We start from the raw sequence: 12,109 nt of genomic DNA, 5'->3' as shown, positions 1-12,109 counted from the left end.
AAATTTTAACACAAGGTTTATGACCACAAAAGGAAGGTTGGGATTGATTTTGGGAGTTTTGGTCCCAACATTTTAGGAATTGGGGGCCAAAAAGGGCCCAAATATGCATTTTCTTGGTTTTCGCACTATAACTTTAGTTTAAGTGAATAGAAATCTATGAAATTTTGACACAAGGTTTATGACCACAAAAGGAAGGTTGGGATTGATTTTGGGAGTTTTGGTTCCAACAGTTTAGGAATTAAGGGCCAAAAAAGGGCCCAAATAAGCATTATTCTTGGTTTTCGCACAATAACTTTAGTATAAGTAAATAGAAATCTATGAAATTTAAATACAAGGTTTATGACCATAAAAGGAAGGTTGGGTTTGATTTTGGGAGTTTTGGTCCTAACAGTTTAGGAATAAGGGGCCCAAAGGGTCCAAAATTGAACTTTGTGTGATTTCATCAAAAATTGAATAATTGGGGTTCTTTGATATGCCGAATCTAACTATGTATGTAGATTCTTAATTTTTGGTCCCCTTTTCAAATTGGTCTACATTAAGGTCCAAAGGGTCCAAAATTAAACTTAGTTTGATTTTAACAAAAATTGAATCCTTGGGGTTCTTTGATATGCTGAATTTAAAAATGTACTTAGATTTTTAATTATTGGCCTAGTTTTCAAGTTGGTCCAAATGGGGGTCCAAAATTAAACTTTGATTTCATCAAAAATTGAATAAATGGGTTCTTTGATATGCCAAATCTAACTGTGTATGTAGATTCTTAATTTTTGGTCCAGTTTTCAAATTGGTCTACATTAAGGTCCAAAGGGTCCAAAATTAAACTAAGTTTGATTTTAACAAAAATTAAATTCTTGGGCTTATTTGATATGCTTTATCTAAATATGTACTTTGATTTTTGATTATGGGCCCAGTTTTCAAGTTGGTCCAAATCAGGATTCCATATCAAGTATTGTGCAATAGCAAGAAATTTTCAATTGCACAGTATTGCACAATAGCAAGAAATATCTAATTGCACAATATTGTGCAATAGCAATTAATTTTCAATTGGAGTTATCTTTCTTTGTATAGAATAGTAGTTGATAATATATGTTGGAAATTTGCCAGACATGACTATGATGTCATTTTCTATTTTTATTTGCCAATAACTTTATGTAAATAACTTCATTGGAAATTTGCCAATATAAAATGTTGCTGATGAAGCTTTTTTTCCTCATCTTATCTAAAATGTTTTTAGATAATGTATGTTGGACATTTGCCAGACATGACTATGATGTCATTTTCTATTTTAATTTGCCAATAACTTTATGTAAATAACTTCATTGGAAATTTGCCAATATAAAATGTTGCTGATGAAGTTTTTTTTATTGTTTTATACAATAAACAATGTATATTCAATTTTACTACCAACCAATCTTTACCATTCAGTGATAACAAGCACTTTATTTTACATTTTAATATTTTATGATGTATTTAAAAGAGTAGTTATTGTTGCAAACTCCATTAGAAATTTGAATTGATATCAGTTTTGGAGAAAGGGAAACGGGGATGTGAAAAAAAAGGGGGGGGTTTAAATTTTTCTCATTTCAGATTTCATAAATAAAAAGAAAATTTCTTCAAACATTTTTTTGAGAGGATTAATATTCAACAGCATAGTGAATTGCTCAAAGGCAAAAAAAAACTTTTAAGTTCATTAGACCACATTCATTCTGTGTCAGAAACCTATGCTGTGTCAACTATTTAATTTTAGATTTAAAAAGTTTGAAGAAGAAATCTTTAATTGATTTGTAAAATCTTGACATTTGTTTTGTGTAAAAAAAACCCATGTAATGTCAAAAATTTGATCACAATCCAAATTCAGAGCTGTATCACGCTTGAATGTTTTGTCCATACTTGCCCCAACTGTTCAGGGTTCGACCTCTGCGGTCGTATAAAGCTGCGCCCTGTGGAGCACCTGGTTCTAAATGATATCCTGATTTCAATATTATGGAGTAGATTCAATAGGATTTTAAGCTTATAGATATTTATTTTGAATTACAATGTTCTTTTCAGGAAAATAGTGGATCATGTAGACTTGATGACATCAGCTGAACAAATGGCAGAATACCTTAAAAAATTAAGGTAAAGATATGATAATAGAAAGTGAAATATAAAGAAGCCTTCTATGTATGTGTGTACTTGATCTTGGTCACATTTTCATAAATTAGATAAAAATCAAAGTATTAAACACAATTATGTTACTGTAAAGAAAACTAAATGACAAAAGTATATCATAAAATGATAAGAAGATAGCTCTTATTAAATGATAGCAGTAAATAAATAAATATGCATATAGCTAGATAGCGCTAACTTAATACTTTCAGAGAAATAAGGTCAACAAGCATATTTTTTTTGATTCAGCATAACATATTTGAAAAATTCATAGAATATTATTTATATAAAAAAAAATCCGAGTTATCTGCCCTTGTAGAGCATTTTTTAAAGCAGTTTTGAATTAATAATAGTAAGGTATTTGAGAAAATATTTTTTACACTAGGGCTTAATTCAATAAAATCGAAAACAACTGATATTTTTGTCATTTGAAATGCAACTTTAATTGGGAATGTGATCGTTAGATATACTGTAAAGTCAGAAATTTTCATTTACTGAACAGTGGACAAAAATGTGAGATTAATTATCACTATATCAGTAAGTGTTGCATACATATAGTTCTATCAAACTTTAAAACGTGAATTTTAATTTGGCATTACTTATCCCTTTGCAGATTTGGCAATAATTAAACATGGCAAGTATATGTAATAATCCAGTCAAATAATTGTGTTGATATTGCCCTAGATTGTAATTGAATGGAAATGATCAACAGTTTGAGTTGCATCATTTTACAAGCTTTAGTGTTATTGGTTCTGTAATTTTACATTGCAAGCTAAATGTATGATCATGTACTCGACTGCTATTTTAATTTCACATGCATTGGAACAGTAACATTAAACTCTTAGACGCTTTTTGTAGTTAAAGATAATAATAAATGTTTTCATTATTTCAGAGATGCTTTCTGGCCTGATGGTGTCCTGGCAGAGCCAAGAACAGAGAGGGATCACAATACTAAAATGAGGACACGGATTGTGTGTAAAGCCAAAATGTTAGGCAGTGTCTCTGGTAAATAATCAAGTTATCAAAGATAACAGTTAAAACACTTTTATCTTTGTCATATTTGTATTGATTTCTTTTTCAAATAAAGTGAGATAAGAGAATTGAAGATTGGCAAACTTTAAGGAAAAAAATGACTACCAGTGTATGAAGACACAAAAAAACCAACAAAATGCAGCTACATATTCCTTTAATGCATAGACTTGTTGCCTGCTCATGTTGACTAGGTTTGAATCTCCCCCCTCATATTTTCAAAGTCCTGGATCCATATCTGATTTGTGTACATAATGTAGCATCATGCATAGATTAGACTGAGTTAACTTATATACATATATGTCTCTTGTTTTACAGATGAGATGAAGACATTAATGGGACAAGAGGTAATAAGGAAAGGAGTGACTCGAGTGTTTGATATGTTTCAGCATAGACAATTAAATAGAAGACTTGTGTATGTGTTCCTCGAAGGGGTTATAATTACACTTTTTCCATACAACAAATTCTCAGACCTATTTTGTAAGTTGCATTCCAGATCGTCACGATTAAAAGCCAAAGAAGAAATGGCCAAATCTGCCTCAATGAAAGACTCAAATATTCGTAAGAGGACAACAAAACGGTGATACAGGGCTGTGATAGTTGTATTAATTTGTTGATATGAGATTTATTTATTTATTGCACATTTTTATGTAATATTTTAAACCATATTTCGGTATCATAGTTTTGAACTTATGGTGAACTTAGAAATGCAAACGGATAGTGAAAGATATATATGAAAGGAATAATTAAAAATCCTGTCATGCTCATAAAAAGTTTTGTTTTTTAGAATTACAAAAGTATTTTTTTTTTATGACAGTAATTTTATACAGTCCCAGTGATATACATCTTCAATTGTGTCGTAACTGCAATCACAAGTCATAGCTGTTTACATTTCAAATACAATTGTTTGTGTTGTTTCCTGTCCTTGGGTTGCTGTCTCATGGCTTAAGAAAAATCATTGTTCCATTTATGCATATGTGTATCAAAAATTTTATTTTCTTGCACATTTTTAGTATTTTTTCATTAAAAACATACGCTGCTATCATCTTTTACATCATTAACATGTATCAGTTGTTTTTAAAAAAGGACATACACAGGACATAATCAGTTATTATGTTTTTAACAAGTATGATATAAACTGGGATGAATCAATAGGTTTCTTCTATTTGTCAAGTGAAAGGTAGACTTCATTATTTATAGTTCAAAACCATGATAAAGAATTGGAATATTTATTTTTAGACCATTTTACATCACTTTATTAATTTGTTTATCATCATATTTTACCATTTTAGGGGAAGTGTGTTGTGTATATTATAAAACATGTTTATTGATTAATAATGATATGTGTACTTTTAATTGGAATCAAGTTTAATTTTGGTTGGTTATATAGGAATCACTGAAAAGTGACAGGATCTTGTCCCCTCTTAGGCAGTCAGTGGGCCCCCACTTATGCTACTGGTTGTAACAGGTGGGTTGTTCAATAGTTTTTTTAGAAATTACTCAAATGCAGATTTGTTCAAGATGAAAGTTTTAACAGATGTGGGATACAAAAGAAATGTTGGCTATTATTTCTGTTATAGCTCTTTGTCCAATTTTATTTTGTCCATTGCTAGCTATAAATCATGTCTAACAAACAGGGTAGTTCCAGCTGAATACTTTATAGTACCATCAAGCACCTTGAATTGTATTGTTGGGGAATGATCAACAAATGTTTGATTACTACAATATAATCAAGGGAAAAAAGCTCCTACACCATAAACACTGTTTTGATGTGATTTAATCAAATATTGAATCATAGGCCTTATGTAATAACCTTCAGCTTGAATGTTGTCATTTGTTTGACGTCATGTTTAGCCATGATGTTTATGAGTCAAAAGCATTCGTGAAATTTTCTCTGAATGTCGTTTTATTTCCAATTTTTAGATATTTCTCAAGTTGTAATGTATCATTCCATTTTGTAATGCATTAGAATTGGAGTAACAGTTTTGCAGTTGAAGAGTTGACATCAATTGAATTTGATGGTCGCTAATATCCATTTTATTGACTCTGCTATGCATCACCAGTAAAACTGCATTTTCCATCTTCAAATTGCAATTAATGGCAACTCTTCAACTACAGTACTGTTATTCATTAATTGTATAATGTTAAGTTAGAGATCAAATTATAGTTTGATGTTTTTATTACCATTTTTGACCAGATTTTGTCCATTCACCTCAGAAAATATCAGGAAGATAAAAGTCCTAATCTTGCTTTCCATTCATCCTAGCCTGTCATACAATAAGGGCTCTATTTGATGTCACTACAGTATTTCTATTTTATGAATCAGATGTTGAATTCATACATACTCATCATACACTATGAAGTAATTCAGTATTAACATTATTGTATAAACATTCAACTCATTAGAATTTCACCTGTTTATAACATGGGTAATAAGTTCATTGAGTAGGATTTTTTTGTTACGGTACATTGCATGTCAGAATTTGTATAAAGGTTTGGGTCCAGAATAGAATTTAGATTGTTATGACTGTATAAATGATGCTATGCTGTTGAAGGATGTAAAAGAAAAACTAGGATTGTTATACTCATTTCTAATCTCTATCATATTCGAAATAGCTGATTTTCATAAATGATTTAATTTTTTCAATAGAAAATAATTATACATTTGGCTGTCAAAATTTTAGAAAAGCGGTTAAGTCTGTCCAGTTGATTTTGTGAAACAAGCATTTAAAGTATTGAATTTTTTGGCAGGAAAATATATGTAGAAATGACAAAAATTGAAAAGATTTTTTTTATCAGATTTAGGATTTAAAAACTAATTTGAAATAAAGGGATTGCTCGGCAGTTATTTTTAATACTCGAGGGGAATATGTTGTTAAAGGAATGTTGTAAATGTGTGTAGCAAACATCCTTCAAAAGAATAGTTTAAGTGTTTTTGATTTAGTAGGCTAGTCTTGTATGATTGTTTACCTTTTTCAAATAAATGGAATTTAATGAGGTAGCCATTAAGCCGTGCTATTATCAGGTGAAATTAATGTCAGCCTTGATTTGTATTGTTAGGTTGTAGTGGAACCCTGCTCTTTTTTTTTTTTTTTTGTATTTGGAAATTAAACAAAACATTATTTTATCTCAATGTTAAAACTGAAAATTAGTTTTGATTGTACCAGTTAATGGAATCATAAGTGAAGATGTATTTTGGAGGTTCTGAATTACATGTATGTTTATATCATTTCAGAATGCCTCCCATTTTTTTCCCCTATGTATGTATATATTTTAAATTGTTAACAGGGTTAACCATTGTTGTCTTTTTTTTTATTCTTATGATAATCATTAGCAATTTTGTTTTCCATATTATAATGCAATCATTGTAATTTTGAAGGGAAATGTCTGCAATATATAGAAAGCAAACTAGTCACCCTAGTGTTAAAATGACATTCTAACTCACCAAACAATTTTACTCAAATTTGTCACAAAAAAAGCTAATTTTATTTCTCTTTTTACAGTTTTAAATGACATTTATATATATACTACATGCACACAATGTTTGAATTCTCTATTTTTTACCTGCTACATATTTTATATTGTTTTATATTGAAGAATCAAAACATTTACTCTCCTTGTTGTCCTCTACAACATGATACAATATTGCTAACCTTATTATTGAATATTTAAAGATGGTTTCTATTGAAATTACAGTATTGATCAGATAAAGGGTATTGCCCAGCTTTGATTGGCTATATCTAGATCCATAATATATCAAATGAAATCCAATCAGTTTTGGAAATATCCATAAGGAGAATGCACTTTCACTTAAAAGAAAACTTAATAAATTATAAAATCTTTAAAATAGAAGATCTATATTTATCAATTTATATAAAAGACGAGTAGATTGGTTTACTTTTAAGATGAAGTCTTTAGAATTTCATTTATATATGTTTGTTCACCAAATTCTGATGATAAGAGGAATTTAAAATTTCTGTATTTATAATCAATGTTGAAAAATCAACATGACATGTGCAATACTATAGTATTAATGAATGGGTGTTTTTATAATGGCCCTGTTATATGTCCAAGGTCTGTTATAATGGTCGAGGAAGTCTGTAATGGCCTGAGGCAACGCCGAGGGCCATTACAGACATCTGAGGCCATTATTACTGACCGAGGACATATAATAGAGCCATTATAAAAACACCCATTTCTTAATACATTTATTAACCAACATGTATTAACCAACTGAATAAAAGTGTATGTGTTAATATACCAAATATCCAAGAAATTAAGTTGACAGAAGTTATGTGTTGAAAAACAGGAGGAACAGTGATCCCTATATATGGTTCTTTAATGTTGGTTGCTGGTTACTAAATTAAATAAAATACAAAAAAGTATTATACTCTTTACAACTTAATTTTATTAACTTTATTAAAAACTCTAACTGTGCTTTATACAGACAAACCGGGCATTAATACAGAGTCATTACAAAAAAAACCAGGGCCATTACAGAAAAAAACAGGGCCATTACAGAAAAACAGGGCCATTACAGAAAAAACAGGGCCATTACAGAAAATATGTTATTTTTAATAACCAGTCATTTTTGGCAATAATTTACTTAGTTGGTTAATAATGTGTATTATTGTCAGATTTTGAAGAAAAAATATGTGTTATATTTTGTTAAAAAAACAGTAAACATGGATGTGTATAGCTAGATTGAATTATGTTGAACATTTAATAACCAAAAAAAGGTGTATCTTGCCAATTCTCTTTCTTCACTCATATTGGTAAAATTTATAAAACTTTTTTGTTATTGATTACTGTGGAATCATTATCATTCATTGGATACCAATTTTCGTAGATTTCGTGGGTACAGGTGAACCATGAATTTAAATGTTCAACAAATAACATATTATCAATAGGCTTTGTATACAGAGATTGACAAAACCATGAAATCAAATGTCCTCGAATATGCTAGTTTTCAGCAATCCAAGAAAAATGATACCCACGAAAATAAATGAATCCATAATATATAAAGCAACATTTCTATCTGGCTTTATGCAGTTATGTTATAGGTCAGTGAATCAGCATTCCTACTTGTAGGATTATTAAATTGTAGAATGTGACATTTAAAATAGGCTTAATGTAGCCATGTACTAGGTCAGTCAATTTGCATTCCGTCTTGTTAAATTATATGTTGACAAATAAAATAAAATTGTCAAATGTTTTCTTTGTTTTCCTTCAGTTTCCATTTTGTATGTGTTAAGATTAAGGGCTGTTCCATTAAAACATACATGGTACCCAGTGATCACACTTTGAAAACAGAGTGACCACCCATAGAAGCGATTTAGAATCCTGCATAATTTTTAACCTGTTCAACACAATATAGCATCCACCCATAGTGGCAAATTTATGTTGTCTTCCCTGGGTCCCATGTATGTTTTTATGGTACAGCCCTAAATGCCTGTGTATGGATAGTCAATGTGAATCCATTACTTTTTAGTTTCAGGGTGACTGACAATGTGAATCCATACCTTGTTTACTTTCTAAATGGCAATGTGAATCCATGCCTTTAGTTTCTGGGTGACAATGTGAATCAATGCATTGTTTAGTTTCTGGGTGACAATGTAAATCTATGGCTTGTTTAGTTTCTGGGTGACAATGTGGATCCATGCCTTGTTTAGTTTCTGGGTGACAATGTGAATCCATGCATTGTTTAGTTTCTGGGTGACAATGTGAAGCAATGCCTGATTTAGTTTCTGTGTGACAATGTGAATCCATGCCTTGTTAAGTTTCTGGGTGACAACATGTGAACATGAATCCATGTCTTGTTTAGTTTCTGATATAGAACCACTAATTCAGGCCCGGTTGGAAAAAACATACAAGAAAGTAGTACATATTTAAAACAAAATAGTTCCTACGCATAGCTGTATCCTTGTCAATAGTTGGAATATTTGGGTAGTGTTTGTATCAAATGAAAACTTGGGAACTTGGGATCACTGCAGAACCTTTGTTAAAAGTTTTACTTGAATAATAAAGAAGTATATGAAATTTTAATAGGAGGGCACATTTGGGCTGTTGTTCAGATCAGAAGTTCCTGTTTTTGTACTACCAAACTTCGGGGAACCAGTACTCTCTAATATGCAATTAAAGGTATGTTGATTCTTTTAGCACAAGTTAGGATAAGGTACAGTTTTGACATGAAATAACTGCCACTTTATTTGAACTTAAAGACAAAGTAGCCATAAATGCTTGAAATTGCAGAATTTAACATGGAAAGCAATGGGACTCTGAATTACTGGTTTTATACCTTCTGCATGACAATGAATTCATGTCTTTTTTTAGTTTCTGTGTGACAATGTGAATCCATGCCCTGTTAAGTTTCTGGGTGACAACGTGAATCCATGTCTTGTTTAGTTTCTGTGTGACAATGTGAATTCATGTCTTTTTTAGTTTCTGTGTGACAATGTTAATCCATGCCTTGTTTAGTTTGTGTAACAATGTGAATCAATGCCTTGTTAAGTTTCTGTGTAACAATGTGAATTCATGTCTTTTTTAGTTTCTGCATGAAAATGTGAATTCATGTCCATGATCTTAATATTTCCATTGACATTTTATGAAGAACAGATCAGGGACATAGAATGATTTTTCAGTGCATCTGTTTATTAATATTTTCATTTGAATCATATGGTTAAGTCTTAAAAAGTCAGATGGTAAAGTAAATGTCAACTTAAGGTGGTACCCAACACCTTGAATCAAATTAATTTTGCTCGTTTTTTCATAAAATCTTTACAAAATATTTCCTTTGACCCCTTGACAAAAATATAAAAATTTGAACCAACCACTTCATCAGAAAATAATTTCATTGCTTATATAGCAGTTTGACAAACATTAATTTTGATCATCTGGAAGCTTAATATTTCCTTAACAATACAAGGTGATTAAAACGTTTAGCTGATTTTACAGAGTTATCTCCCTGTAGTGTTAGGCACCACATTAAAACTCCATCCATCCAATATCATATGTGACAGGTGTTCCATGTAAATGAGGACAAATGTTGAAAGCTAGCTTTGTAAAACCATTTTACTTAATGTGATGCCTTACCCAAGACATGTTCTCTGTTTCATGCATCTGTCTGTTCACAGAAAACCAATGGGTAAGGATGTAAATAACTCAGATAAAGAGCACTTATGGTGACTTGAGTAACACCGGTATCACTTAGATTACAATTCTACCTTGCCAGGTAAGTTTGTATTTAGCCTATAAAATACTTATTTAGCCTTGAGAATTGAAAGGTCAGTTTATCCCATTCATACAATAGAAGTTGATACATTTGGCTTCATGCCATTTACCTTGTCCAAAATTAAGGTCACTTTATTGTTATTGTGATATTGTTAAAGTACAACAGAACCCTATATTCTGACCAATACTTAAACATTCGATTGTTCAAAATCTGTTAATATGAATTTTTGGGGTTATTTTCAGTCTTTAATTGCATATTTCTTTACATGGTAGTTTTTTTTTTTCAGATATAAAAAAAATATCTGCTTGACTTTATAGAAATAGACTATGCTTGCAGGTTATCTATTACACTGTCTTGTTTTTTGTTTGCACCAAATTTGACAGATTATTATTTAGATGCAAAATATTTTAAATGAGAGCTGAATTTTTTTTCTATTTTTAATGTGCATTGTAGGTTAAAATAATCATAATGTGAATAAGAATGAAGAAAACATCTTGGTCCCAAAAAAAAACATCATCAACCAGGATATATAATTAAAAATATTAATTTTTTATACTAATATCAGTTCATATAGAATAAACTTTTAAAGATTATATTGATTCCTATAAACTTGAAATCTCAAACCACTGTTTTGCATGTTTACAATGTAGGTGATGTCTCAACAGAAAATCAATAAATATGACAGTACAATGTACTCTTAGCACTAACTCATAAGGTCACTGTGAAATAGACATCTAGGGCAAGAAACAGTCAGTTATACCAAACCAGTTAGACTAGATGTCTAGCTTAAAACCAGTTTGACTAGATGTCTAGTATAGTCTTGGAATAACAATTGTGTGTCCTATATTTTGACAATGTAAATGACATGAGGACCTGGATTGGATTTTTTTTTAATATCTGTATTCTTTAAATTTTTAGGGCATTTTTCTTTTAATAGCCTTAAAAATAACTCTCATTCTGTAAAATTCTCATGAAAATGATTTTACTATTTTTAGTCTTTCTGTTACAAGATTATTTATCAATTCTGTACATTGACCGTTATATTATCAGTATTGCATTACAGTTACCTTTTCAGTTATTTTGCACAGTTATTCTTTATACTTTTGCACCACATTATTCTCTATTCTTTATTTTGTTTTTCATTTTCTCTATTATCTATTTTTGTTGCTACTACATGTATTCTCTATTCTGTAAACCCCATTCAGACCCTCATAGATAAACTTCTATTGTATGAATGGGATAAACTGACCTTTCAATTCTCAAGGCTAAATAAGTATTTTATAGGCTAAATACAAACTTACCTGTCAAGGTAGAATTGTAATCTGAGTGATACCGTTGTTACTCAAGTCACCATAATAACCATCATTACTTGGCAAGGTTATTAAACTATATACTAAATACCTTGTCAATTAATTAAGGCAATGTAGAAAAGAGAATGGATAATTGTTGTGTTCTATGTCTAAGGGTTACAAAGTCTTCAAAAATATCCCAGCTATAAATGGCTAAATAAAATTCAGAATAGAAATGGGGCATGTGTCAAAGAGCAGAAAATCACCTTAAGCCACCATGGGGTCTTTAACACAGCAAGAGAACCTACATACCTTGAGACTGGATTCAGCTGGCCCCTAAACAAAATGTGTACTAGTTGATATTCCCTAATTGTTGATTTACTGAAGGTCAAATGGAAAACTTGATAGACATCTG

General features: G+C 30.5%; 1 protein-coding gene across 4 annotated transcripts in view; it reads left to right on the top strand.

Moving 5' to 3' along the window:
- The window catches only part of LOC143065194 (sorting nexin-13-like), a 45,345-nt gene extending 36,956 nt beyond the window's left edge, over positions 1-8,389 (top strand). For all 4 annotated transcript variants that reach the window (XM_076238613.1, XM_076238612.1, XM_076238614.1 and 1 more), the window contains 3 exons: positions 2,047-2,115; positions 3,038-3,150; positions 3,493-8,389. In XM_076238613.1, coding sequence (XP_076094728.1) covers positions 2,047-2,115; positions 3,038-3,150; positions 3,493-3,758 — 448 coding nt within the window. In that variant the 3' untranslated portion in view covers positions 3,759-8,389. The remainder of the gene's footprint in view (positions 1-2,046; positions 2,116-3,037; positions 3,151-3,492) is intronic.
- Positions 8,390-12,109: the final 3,720 nt, after the last annotated feature.

The sequence above is a fragment of the Mytilus galloprovincialis genome, chromosome 2, assembly GCF_965363235.1.
Source record: "Mytilus galloprovincialis chromosome 2, xbMytGall1.hap1.1, whole genome shotgun sequence".
Taxonomy (NCBI): Eukaryota; Metazoa; Mollusca; class Bivalvia; order Mytilida; family Mytilidae; genus Mytilus; species Mytilus galloprovincialis.
The sequence above is the reverse complement of the archived record's forward strand: the minus strand, read 5'-3'. Positions and strand labels throughout refer to the sequence as shown.